General features: G+C 36.4%; 1 protein-coding gene across 1 annotated transcript in view; it reads left to right on the plus strand.

The window, feature by feature from the left end:
• Window positions 1–2,867: 2,867 nt before the first annotated feature.
• LOC128866185 (IDLSRF-like peptide) overlaps window positions 2,868–14,098 on the plus strand; it is a 45,886-nt gene continuing 34,655 nt past the window's right edge. Inside the window, exon 1 of the mRNA XM_054106755.1 lies at window positions 2,868–3,066. Within this exon, the coding sequence (XP_053962730.1) occupies window positions 2,868–3,066 (199 nt within the window). The remainder of the gene's footprint in view (window positions 3,067–14,098) is intronic.

Raw genomic sequence — 14,098 nt, forward strand, 5'->3', positions numbered from 1 at the left:
GCTGATGTTTACATATAAAGGGTTTTTCAATTGACGCGGGTCAATTTTGGCGGCCTGTGGCAGCCATTTTGTTTTGGTGACATCTGTCAAATCTTTTGTTTATTATTCAGTTGTTTATGCCAAATCATCATGGCAAGTTACACGATTGAACAGCACGTTCAAATGATAAAACTTTATTATCAAAATGAGTGTTCATTAACGCAAACGTTGCGCGCACTGCTCCCATTTTTCGGTAGACGTGGTGGCCCTTCCAATTTCTTATGGTCCATATTGAACCATATGGACCTAGACGACATGTGGTTCCAGCAGGACGGCGCTACGTGCCACACAGCAAACGCCATTTTATTCCATTTCAATATCTACCCGCCCTTATTGAAAAACCCTTTATTACCATTTATTTGTGCATTCCGATGTACAAAAACTGAAGAAAAGATAACAACATGAGCAGTGATGCGAAAATTAGTAATTCATTGATTAATATAATGGCATTATTTATCACAGCGCAGCAAACCAGAATGCAGTTGGTTATGGTTACGGCGAAAAACTAAAATCAATGGGTCGGTACGGTTACGGTTATGACTACGACAGTATGGCCGATTACAGTGTTGCTCATAGGTTGCTTCGATCAGCAGATTTATGTGGTTATGGTTATGTCACCTCTACTTTGAGCTTTGCCCGGAAAGGGTATGCCAGAGAATTCAAAGGTATGCCAAAAAGTAAATTTTAAGTCTGAAGTTCTAGTTCGCCTTGTCGAACCAGTTTGTACAGGATTTGCGGAGGGCGTTTATATAGCATATCGCCCAATAACATTTACTAAATGATTAATATTATTATTATTAGAAGGCCATTACGCACTGCGACCAGAGCTGATCTATTGTGAAAGGCGTATTTTTGTAACCCTAGAGTTTTAGGCTTTTTAGAAATTTTAGCACAGTTTTGGGTTTGTTGTTCCAATGATTGCATGGAGATACTACGATGCCACCAAGGTGATGAAGTCTCTGTCTGCCCAGCGCAGGACATTCACAAAGCACATGTTCTGAGCTTTCTATGTCCATTTCGCAAGAGCGGCAGACATTGGTCTCAGATAGTCCAATATTATTTAGATGATACCTCAGGCTGCAGTGGCCTGTAAGATATCCTGTTAAAAGACGCAGATCTACTCTGTTTAGTGAGAGAAGTTTGCCAGATATTCCTTTGTTGGGACTTAGGAATAGTTTGGCTTGACGCTGACCGGCACAGTTTAGCCAGTGTGCGGCAAGCTTTCTTTCTTCCCATTTCCTAAGGAGTTCATTAATGTGACCTTTGGGAAGTCCACAGAAAGGTTCAGGACCAGTAAGTTGCATATTTGCTCCTTGTTTTGCAAAGTCATCAGCCATTCCATTTCCCTCATGTCATTCATGTCCCGGAATCCAGCCTAGTGTTACTATGTTGAGGTTTCCTAAAGTGTTGAGAAGGTTTAGGCAATCATTTACCAATTTAGAGGTGATAGTTGTTGATTCTGCGTAAGATTTTTGGACCTTTGCACGTTGGCAACGGCGAATATCGCAGACGATGGAACGATGAGCTGTATGAGCTTTACGACGACATAGACATAGCGCAGCAAATGAAGATCCAGCGGCTACGTTGGCTGGGTCATGTCGTCCGAATGAATACAAACGCTCCGGCTTTGAAAGTATTCGATGCGGTACCAGCTGGTGGTAGCAGAGGAAGATGGCGGCCTCCTCTGCGTTGGAAAGATCAGGTGGAGAAGGAATTGGTTTCACTTGGTGTGTCCAACTGGAACCGGCTAGCACGAAAAAGAAACGACTGGCGCGCTTTGTTAAGCTCGGCCAAAATCGCGTAAGCGGTTATAGCGCCAATTAAGAAGAAGAAGAAGTTATTGATAGAAGGGCGTTTAGAGCCGCTTGGCTATCTGAAAGTATGTAGGTGTGAGTACCTCTCATTTTCCTGCTAAGGCATTCTCTCACACATATTTCAATGGCATGTGCTTCTGCCTGGAATATTGTTGGGTAGAGTACCATCGAAATCGATTTTTTGAATTTAGGCCCATTGATTCCTGCCCCTGTTCTACCATTTTCCAATTTGGACCCATCAGTAAAGCATAGCTGAGAGCCAGGTTTCAAAGTGATAGAATTAGTTCTCCAGTCTGTGCGTTCATTAATTATAACTTGGAAGTTCCTGAAGAGTATTGGTTTGGGTGATAGTATATCATCCCTATGAAGAATGGGACCATGTAGGAAGTCTTCCAAGATCTTTAAATGCCCTTTCATATCCCCACTTTTAAGTTCAGATATACCTTTTACTCCATGACTTAGGATTTGCAAAGGATCGGGTTGTTCCTTACAATAGTTATGATTTGTTATACAAGCTTGATATGTTTTTAATTTAATATGCCAACTTAAGAAATTCGTACGATTTGTGTCACACTAACAATGGAATGCCTCTCTAGCAATCCTTTTGAAGCCTTGTCGATCTTAAATAAACTATTAATAACTTAACTTAAATATATATATTTTATTTATATATCTAATGTTCATTATATTTTCTTACCATTTCATGCAAACCCCATGCTTCCTCTACATGGATGGCAAAAACGTCAATCAATCGCTTACTGGCTTACCATAATCAACTCATTTTGCTGCCTTCGAATATCGAATCGTTCTACGTGGAAATCATACTGCACGGCATTGTCAACTGCATATGTTTGTTATTACCCGGCGGTCTTAATAATTGTCAATAACCGTGAATGTCACATTCTGCCACCCTGACATTTTGCTGTTCCCTGCTGAGGGCATTTCTGAACCGCTGCTAATCAACTGCGATCACATTTATCAACATTTTTGTTCATTAACTTCCCATGCCTTGCCATGCACATAAATTTATGCTTGCCTTTGCAATGGTGGTCGGCTTTATTTGTGTTTGGTGTGCCACGCGCAGAGGCCTGTCACCCTTATGAACCGTTCAAGTGTCCTGGTGATGGTAATTGCATTTCAATTCAGTATTTATGTGATGGCGCGCCCGATTGCTCTGATGGCTATGACGAGGATTTGCGACTTTGTACGGCAGGTAAGTGAAAATCAGCAAGCATAATATAACATTATATACATATATTTTAATGATTTACTCAATGCAATTGGCCAGCCTAAATGTGAAATCATGTGGAACGAAATTGAAAAGGCTTAATGTGAATTGAATGGATGAAAAGATTTGAGTGAAACTGAACAAAATTGATTTCAAAATACCTGAACTCGTTTTGAAAAATCACTTATGGCATTTTATCTAACAGATTATCTAAAGTAATTAAATGGAAAATGACACTGCATAATGCAAAAAAGTAATAAGATACAGACAAAGGTTTACACTTAAGAGGGCAAAGGACAGTCATAGTTTGTTTTAAAGTTTAGATCGGATTATTTTAGGCAACCGAAAATTTACTTTAGCTTAGGACGAAATCTCGATGTACTTTATTCAAATTACCCAAGCTTTTTTTGCACAGTCATGTAAGAATAGTTTCCTTAAAACACATTAACCATCTGCCACATTCACCGGTACCGGTGTCCGGTGGCTCTCCGTCTATATCACATTTATTTTAAAGCTAATTTTGTTTCGCTTATTCCTAAAACCGAACTGATTTGAATGGCATATTGATACTGACAGAATCAATTTTTAAATGAATAGTCGCTACATTGATTTCTTTCAAACCTATAGACACTGTAGTGTTTGGAAATGAGGCCACCTTCGTGTGCCATCTTCTATTGAAAACTGATTCGTTGATAATTCTGTTCTTGAATCTGAACCCATTTATATTATGTAGAGGCACACGTCATTGAAGGGGTCAACGGAAACGATATTGAAGCAGCCATTTTTAACGACAATTTTAAGGGAGAAATCGTTATATTATCAGGTACTAAAAGGGCAGGCAATGGCAGTTTATGACCTCAACTTAGAAAATTCATATTTCCCATGCTCATCAGATCTCCTCTAACAAGACTAACAAAAAATATGGTTCACCAAGTTTCACTACACTTAGTGAATCTGGATATAAGCCCGTCCAAAACACCCATCATTCCTTTTATGCTGTTAGTTTGGACAGCGAAGTTAAGTATCTTGGCCTGTCTGGGATGTCAAACTTAACTGCAAAAGGCACGCTGATGCAACCTTGTCCAAAGCAACAAAGGCTCTAATGATCTGCAAACGTCTAGCAGAAAACAGTAGCTAGTAGATCGAAGTGTTTCTTCCTGTATTTCCGCAAAATTGGCACTGCTGTTGGGTTTAAGAAATTTATAATAATTTTCTTTATTCCAGCTAAATATGTTAAAAATAAAATATGCAGTAAAAAGTGTATGCCAAAAGAGTTTTCTACGGATTACAATATATTCTTTCCGGAATGTTTCACATTCTTTCGCAACTTTAAGGATTTCTTCACCAAAATATTTCTCTGAATCCATGTTGAACAATCGAAGTACTTCCTCTACATATTCAACAGTACCTCCACAGTAAAGGCGACAACAGAAATGTTTTTTTGATTTGAAAAAAAAAAAAAAAAAACAGAAAAGGTTTTTTTCTATCACACTGAACAATAATCACAATATTTTGTTAAATTCGATATAAAATAAACGGCAATGAATATCTAAATACATTCTGTCAAAAAAGTACCGGGAATTGTTCAATAAAACGCAAGTAATCAACAACATTTATTTTGTCGCCTTCAAAATATTCTCCATTCGAAGCAATACATATACGCCCACGTTTAGTCCAGTCATCGAAGTACCTTTTAGACGCATTTGAAGAGTTCTTCTTCAGCTCCTTGAGCGAATTCTCCTTAATGGCCTCTAACGACTCAAAACGGCGCCCGCGGAGTGGCAATTTAAGTTGTGGGAAAAGAAAAAAGTCACAAGGGGTTAAATTCGGTGAATACGGTAGTTTTTCGATGATATTTGTCGAAGTTTTGGTCAAAAAAGTGTTAACAATATGAGCCCTGTGAGACGGTGGATTATCATGGTGTAAGATCCATGAGTTTTCTTTCCACAAATTTGGCCGTTTCCTACTCACATTCTCTCTCAAACGTCGCATAATTTCCAAATAATATTCTTTATTTACCGTAGAACTATTTGAAACGAATTCCGAAAGCACATCACCACGATAATCACAGAAAACGAGTAGCTTGACTTTTTTCACTTTTGGCCGATTTTGACGTGGTATTCGGGTATCGGCTCATGTGGATATTGCCATTCAGCTGCCTGTTGACTGACTTGCATGTCAAACTCATACACCCACGTCTTATTACCTGTTATGATACGCTGAATAAACGTAGGGTCCGAGCTCACTTGCTCAAGCATGTCTTCAGCCCCCTTCTGCCGGTGAAGCTTTCTAAAGAAATTCAACTCTCTTGGAACGAGTCGAACAGCCACGCGTCTCATGCCCAATTGATGGTGTAAAATGTTGCGAATTGATTCGTGAGACAAGCTAAGGTCACGAGCTACCTTCCTCAAACTTAAATGATGGTTTTCCAGCACCAATTCCTTGACTATGTCGACGTTTTCCTCCGTTGAACACGTTGATGAGCGACCAGATCGGGGCAAATCTTCCACGACTTCTGGGCCCTCTGCAAAAGGCACATGATATCCCGTTGAAAACACAAAATTTAAGGCAAATTCTTTATTCGATATTTTTATCCATAGTGAAAATCGCCGAGCACACCTGAAGTTGACTGATGTAATTAAATACCAAAAACAAGCTAATTGACAGAACACGCTCAAACTCTGTGACACTATAGAGGACAGTTGTGCCAATATTCCACCAAAAAAAAATTTAGTACACATATGTCACATGAACGCACGCTTTTTAAATGAACAATTCGCGATATTTTTTTGACAGAATGTAATGAAATACATAGTTAAAATAATTAGTTAAATAGTTAAAAAAATGCTTTTGATTCGCTAAACGCATTAGAACATTTTCCTTTACTTTATTTAGTTGGGATATATTTATTTTTAAACAGACTGCAACCATTTTAGACATTTTTAAATATTTTCTACCTAAATCACTGAAGCCGTCTTAGAAAGTATAATCATTAAACTTGGCGCAGTATTTAAGAAGATAAAGAGCCATCGCACAAAAATACAAAAATAGTTAAATAGCCTAAACTTATATTCAGGCATAGTGTGGTTTGAATTAAATAAAAATGCTGCAGTTGCACTCGCCCATTTCAGTAAACGTGCAATCTCATTGGTTGCTGAGATTTTCACACAGTCAGAACAGCCAATTTCCGCTCGGGATTTACCGACACATTGTGATGTGCTGCACTTACACCTTACCGACCGAACGGATGTCAAAAGTGACGGATGTATTCAACACAATGTCAGGAGATGAATTGCTTTTTAAGCCACATAAGCCCACAACGGGCAACTCTGAAATTTGCATGAAGGTGTACAACTTAGTTTCGCCAGTTGACGACCACCACTTTGTTGTAGTATTCAATTTCGTATGAGTGCCGTCAGTAGAAGTGATGGATGGTTGGGTGCTTCGTGTGGCAAATGACAGACGTCAGATGTAATACGAGTACAATATGCACAGCGAAGTTATGTTTTTTCCATGTGTGTATTCTTGTACTTACCTGAAAGCTGTTCTTTTTTTTGCGCCGTGAAATGTAGCCAACACGCAGATTCGTAGCAAATACAAAAGAAATGTTTTTGTCGGAAAAACCCCTGTCATTTAATTATTTCGCTTTTTTAGCGTCATTCAATACCAATTACGTAAAATGGTAAAAGAAATGAATATCACTCAATTTGATTTGCATAAATGGATTGGGAAAGCTTTATGAATAAGTGAGAAAAATCGATGCGCGGTTGGTGGCAAACATAACGACATATCCGACTATTTCTGAAAGTGACGAATTACAAATATATAGAAATATATTAAAAAGTCACACTTTGACTAGGAATAAAAACGAAAGCGTTGGGCGTATGTGACAATAACATAATTTTCTTTGTTCTCTATATCAATGAAAGCATGTTTTTAAAAGTATGTGTATAGACATTTTAATCATATCGAACGTGACCATCCCACACATTCAAACTGCAGAAAACTGTCATCTAAAACAATTTTACATTTAAAGTAAAGTAAATTTTAAGCAAGTTTTCTTTTCAACATAATTGCAAAAAACCTAGGGACAAATACAGAAGTGAAGTTTCGCGGCCACCAATTCAAATACCGATATCAGTAAACTTGAGGCAATATGTTGTGCATTGATATCGATACTCGTAAAAACTGGTTTTGGTTTGATCAAAAACTAATTATATGGTAAAGCGGATGGGTGGCAAAATTTTTAACTGAAATTATTTAACAATTTGACGGCAGATCTCCTATGGCGCTCAGCGCATAAACAACTACATTTTTAGTAATATATATTCAGTACTCATATCCAGTAACATATTTGTGCATGAAATTTTGTGGGTGATAGGGTTAGACGAAATTGAGTGAAAACAATTATTCGGTGGCCTAAGTTACACTAATCCCGCTTTTCATGGTCTGCAAGCGCAATAAATTCATTTTGTACAAACATACAGGCATTTATTGAGACAACAATGGGCAATATATACTCGTATGTAAGAATGGATTTGTATATGTAGTTATTGTGAACCAACTAGATCTCATGCGGTTAGCTAGATAGTGTATTACTTATTTATTCCGGTATTTTCTACATGACTATTCATTAAATCCTCTGCAATGTGCAAAAATACTGCAAATAATGCAAATGGAAATAATAATAGAGTTTTGCGGGGCAATGAAATATTGTCCAACTGTATTGCGTTTTCAAACCACTAAGCCGCAGAGAGCACAGATGTCATGCTGGTACGTCAATGATTAGCTTATGCATATGTATAGCTGTGAATGAAATGGAGAATAAATAAGGCGATGGCTATTCAAACCAAATTCCCATTATTATTTTTATTAATTTATTATTTATTGTTCGACTTTTTTAAAATAAACATAACATTTCATTTTTAATCATTAACATTAGAACGTACGACAGTGACACTAGTTCGCTTGTCGGAAGAAAAAAGAAAAAAAAAAAACAAAATCTTACATTTTACATATGTTACTATGGTACTATGTATTTAATTCGTTTAAAATTAATTTTCTATATTCTATAGCACTAGTGACGAACTTAAATAAGTTATTATATCCAGAAGGGTCAATACCATTTAAAATGTCTATGATTTCATCTCGGTTTAAACTATATTTTCCAAAAAGTCTTCGACGAATTCTTTTAAGTATCGGGCCTTTTCCTAAGAAATGTGTGATATCTTCTAATTCATTTGAGTTACAATTTAAATCCCTTTGGCTTCCCAAGTATATTAAATCACATCTGGCTTTCATAATCCACATAATTTTATAGATTCCACTATTATCGTTTAAATAGCTTCTGGCGTTGTTATGGACTAATTCCTTATATAATCGTGTGCTTTGGTGTGCCCTTTCCCATAAAGTTCGAATACTCGAATCATGAAGATTTTCTATTAATGAAATTAATATTTCTATTCCACTCTCTTTTATTTGAAGTGCCCCAGTTACATGTTATATTTAACTTTTGTGCCAGATTACTAATTTCTTCAACCCAAAATATCTGTTTTTCTAAAATCTTTTTTGATAGTATATGAGGCAATCTATTATCATCATATTCAAATAACGTTTTGAATATATATTTTAAGTGAAGCTGCAGTGTATACAAATGAAAATTTGGATCATTTGTCTCCAAGAGAATGCAATAAGAAGGGGTATTACTCGGGAGATGAAGTACCCTTTTTAAAAAATAAAGTTGAATTTCGTCTACTTCTTCAAACAACGAGTTTCGCCATACCTGAGCAACATAACTCTGGATTGCTCTAGTCACCGCTAAAAACAGTTTCCATTTTGCCGACAACTTAATTGTATTTTTACTAAGAAATGTGCGCCAAGTTGCGCTTATGCTATTTTTCGCTAGAACATTTCTATTTTCTATATGTTGCTTGAAACTGAGTTTTGATGTTAGCTTTACACCCAAGTAATTATATTCTTTCGTTATTGGTATAACTTCGCCGTGAAAAAAACACTTTTCTTTTTCTGCTATTCTACCGCCTCTCCGAAAAATTATTATAGCTGACTTAGATAAGTTTACTTGCATATTCCACTTATCGCAGTATTTTTCTAAGTTGCTTATCATTTTTTGAAGAGCACTAACCTCATCTGCCAATATGTCGATATCGTCAGCATATAATAGCAAACGTATATTTAACTCATCTATAAAGAGTCCCCCCTCCAAGCAGTCGTGCAGGTCATTCAAGTAAAGAGCAAAGAGCAAAGGTGAAAGGCACCTTTGCTTTACTTCTGACGATATTTTGAATTTTTCACTCATTTCATCTCCTACTTTTACTATCGAACATGTATTTCTGTAATAACTTTCAATAAAGTTTGCCATTTTGGTGGAGATTCCTATTTCATGAAGCTTGTATAGCAATAGTTGTCTAGCGACAGTATCAAAAGCGGCTTTAAAGTCCACAAAAAATGCGTACACTTTTTTCTTCTCCCTAAACTTAATATGGACTATTCCCAAATTCCCATTATTTAATGCATATTTCGAAAGAATTTGTTAAATATACAATAGCTTACAAAAAAATTTAAATATTAAAAAAACCCATAGCCAAATTTTCACGGAGTGGATTCATATATACAAGAATATGTATGTATATAGTTCTAAAGTAAGATTGCCACGGGAAATCCATTTTTCATTAGAATCATTTTCTCATTGATCCGTCAAATCGTTTTCTTATTTTCAATTTGAAACAATATTTTCACAAAGACTTATATAAATAATGCACACTAAGAAAAAGCTTGAAAAGTATTCTGTAAGGAAGGGTAAGCTTTCTATAAATTGCAGATTTATTTGATACTCTGAAAAAGAAACTGCAAAATTCAAAAGAGGGTGAAATTTATTGAAATACAAAAAGCCTCAACAAAAATTGGCACCAAGGTACCACTAAACACGAATCTGAGATCTAATGGAAGGGTCATGGAAATTAGATAAAAAATTAGCATTTTTTTACCAAGCCATTTCATCCATCAAAGTACTGCATTCGACATGCGAAAATCACTTTCCCTCACTCCCATATCTTTATCCCTTTTCTATACCTACTTTTAAAAATACGGCTCTACCTTGCCATATTGTACCACAAGCAAAAATTTTGTGATAATTCAAATTTATGTTAGCCGAAGTAGCCGAAAGAGTCTATGCGTGATTAAAATTCTGTAGGGCCCGAATCCCAAGTGATAGAATAATTTTTTTTAAAAGAGGTTCTCCCTTGACCAGATAATTGCAAGCTTCCGAACGTATTAGTTTTGGGGAGGGAAAAATCCATTACTTTCTGGGTAGATATCTCGTAAAGTGTCGATCAAGCAATTTAAAGTTTATACTCGTTGTGAAGGAAATATTTCACACTGATAAAATTCGTTTCATGCTTTTCATTTGTTCGATTTTGCTGTGAGTCACAGGCTGTTAACAATGAAAGTCAACAAAGAGAAAATTTGGTACATTTCACAGTTTTTCTTTGATAAAGACGAACATGCAAACAGCCTGCTGAAATTGTTAATGGTGTGTATGGTGACGATGTCATAACAGCTAATTACGTGAAATTTTGGTTACGTCGATTCCGTTCAGCCATTTTTGACGTTAAAGAAAATGTCGAAAATGCAGAAAATGTCGAGCATCGTCAAAGAGCTAAAGATTGACCATAAACCAGTTTTAAGCCATTTGCGCAAAAAATTGACGCAAAAATAATGGATTTCTTTTTCCACCAACTAATATTTCTGGTATGAAAACGCGCCTCATAAAAAACCATTTGCCGTAGGGTGTCGGCATAACACTAAACATAAATGGAGGGACCATTTAAGAGATAGCATCAAAGCTCACACCACAAAATGTAGAATAAGTTTGGCCATTCTCCTAATAAAAGATGCATAGGAAAATTAAAGGGTTTTCCAATAAAAAGTGTTATTTTGAATAGCCCGCCATTTCGGTAGATGTCACTTTTGAAGCTGTCATTTTTTGATATTTGACAAGTAAAAACTACGCCGTTAATAAAAATGGAACGATACACGCTTTAACAACGCATTGAAATTATTAAAATTCACTATAAAAATGGTGAAAATTTGGCAGAGACAGTTCGTAAAACTCGAACATTTTCGGTTCATCGTGAAGCACCTTGTCCGACGGCAATACAGAATTTGGTGAAAAAATTTGAGCTGTTGGGATAAGTTAGTGATGTGAAGAACAAAACCCGTGCACGTCTCTGAAGAACAGCCGAAAATATTGCTGTTGTGTTGAAGAAAACCCAGGTTTGTCCCTTCCTCGTCGTTCTTTGGAATTAGGCATTCCACAAACGTCATTACGCCATATTTTGCATAAAGATTTAGGTTTTAAGACTTATAAAGTCCAGATAACACAAGAACTCAAGCCGGCCGATCATCAACAACGTCGTGTCTTTGCTGATTGGGTCGTTGAAATGCATGAAAATGATCCGGAATTCCATCGAAAAATGATCTTGAGTGATGAGGCTTATTTGTCTATTCTCTCTTCCGCCAGATGTTTGGCACTTAAATGATCGTAATAATTTGCATAATTAAGAACTAAAGATTGTCTTTGAAAGCGTTACAATTTTTTATTCGCTATAAGTATATTGTATGGGTCATATTAATTTGCGCTGTTAACTAGGCTGGAATATGCATTCACTATCTTATTCCGGCGACAACTTTACGAAGCTCATAGCCTTTTTATCTCCAGATATTCAAAGAGAGCTATTACTCGAGGTCTTTGCGAATTTAATGAGATCTGGAACTCCATTTCATTTGATTTTTAAATTAATAAAAATTACCAAAAATTCTCGTTTTTGTTGAATGCATCATTTTATTTATTAATATGAGCAGTTTTTATTAGTTCTATGTCAGTAGTCAATAAGAACTTTGCGTGTGACAAACAAAATAATAAACGTTATGCGAACAGTTCGTCAAGAAGCCCGCGCTATGATCAAATGGTCAACAGCGCATATTTTCAGAGCTTTGGGGTCAACGGGCGTGGAAAAAGTTATCTGTGATAAGTAGAAAAATAAGGCACCAATACACAAATCAGTAGGTGCCATGGCAAGAGCAAACTAGCGTCAATACGATGGCAGTTACCATGGTAAAATTATGAGAAATGACATGCCTACAAGAGTCGACTGACTAGGCCATCGATGAAGCAAATGTACTATATTATTTGGAGGAGGTCCAAAAAATTTAGAGAAATTCTGCGTTATAGAGCATGTCAAGATAAAAAAGCTATGTTGGAATCTAAAGTGGAGGTTTTCTTCTATGCTGAATAGAGTTTTGTTTCTCACTACTTTTAGGAAATTAATGACCCAACCTGTCAGCCTTAGTGAAATCATGTTCCTTTGTTGCCTTCACCTGAAGATGCACTTCAATACAAAATTCCTTATCTCAATTCATACACTCGATAAGTTTTAAAATTTGTAGTTTTGTTCCTGTATTCACATCCACTGGGTGAACGATATGAAGTGTTACCTATTCAAAACACCATAACCCTTTTGTGTGAAATTAGTTTTTATTGATTTCAAAGAAAAAATTGTTCAAAAATGATTACAATTTTAACATATATTCACTTTAGCTCGATATGATCACCTTTTGCCTTGACAATAGCCTTCAAACGGTCAAAAAATGAGTTGCATTCTGCACGAATGTGATCTTGAGGTATTTTGGCCCATTCTCGTATAATCGCTTTTTTCAGCGCATCCATAGTATTTTAGTATGGTTGTTTCAATAGTGGGTTGCATTCTTCAGGTGTTCCATAATAGACATTTTGCTTACTTACACTTGCGTTGAAACGAAATTGGGCTTCATTACTCTAAAAGATAGTGTTTAGCGTACGAAATTGCTCCAACATTGTCTCACAACATTTTTTACGCATATTACATTCGTTAGACTTAAGCGCTTGCACGATTTAAATTTTGGCGGGGTGAAGTCTAAGACCCTTTCATAATAGGGAATAGCAACAATAGTTTTTGGAAGTCTCAGGGCAGCCGCTCTCTTGCGTACGGTTTCACGTGGATTATCGAGTAAACTTGTAGTTACGAATTCAATATATTCGTGTGTTCGCTACGTCCGGCTGGGCCTCGCCCGGGGATTGTTTTGCCACCGAACTTGTTACCCGGAACCTTTGCGTCTATGATGGAATAAATCTTCAGTTGCAGCATCACATAAACGTCGAATATTGTAACGTGAACAAAATCTATGACGAACAGTTGCACCTTAATCGTTGATTTTGAGGTAACCGTTCACAATAACGAAGCTAAGGCGGCGATCTCATACGTTCAGCGATTGGGGAGAAATTTAAAATCTAACCCTGCCACTAGACACCCTGAAATATATCTCACTTAAAACGTCTAGCGGAAAACGGTTAGAACCTTTCATTTTATCCAATGTTTAAGCCACAACATCAAAAATAGATTCCCACATTTTTTTTTTTTTTATTAAAAGGGTTCTTGTAAGTTTAGCGGTGATTTGCTTGTTTTTTCACGACTTCGGGTGGCACAAATATAGACAATATGAAACTAGTTACCATACGCTGAAATCAAGGCCAATAATGAACTAAACATTTTTGCCAATTGTTCTGATTTTTTTCTGCATCGTACAAGGCTGCAACGATAAATATGTAGAAATATTCATTCATTGCATTTATATGAGTTTTTGCATTACTTGCCCGCAGCGATCACTTGGAACAACAAGTTTTCATGCTCTACTTTAAGCATACAAACCGACGCATATAAAGAAGAAACCTCTGCCTTCCCTCTTAGCGACATTTTTTTTTGAATTTTCCAAATATGAATTCCTGCAATTCATACGTGTGTTAGAACTTTTTACACATACATGCATACATATGTAGATTTTAAAAATATAATATCTAGTTCGGTGGTATTTTGTTGATTTCCCTGAAGGTGCAAACAAAATGTATATTGCATTTAAAGACTGAGGGCATAAACTAAAAAATGCAAACTCAAGAGATGCTATA

This window comes from Anastrepha ludens, chromosome 2 (genome assembly GCF_028408465.1).
Source record: "Anastrepha ludens isolate Willacy chromosome 2, idAnaLude1.1, whole genome shotgun sequence".
Lineage (NCBI taxonomy): Eukaryota > Metazoa > Arthropoda > Insecta > Diptera > Tephritidae > Anastrepha > Anastrepha ludens.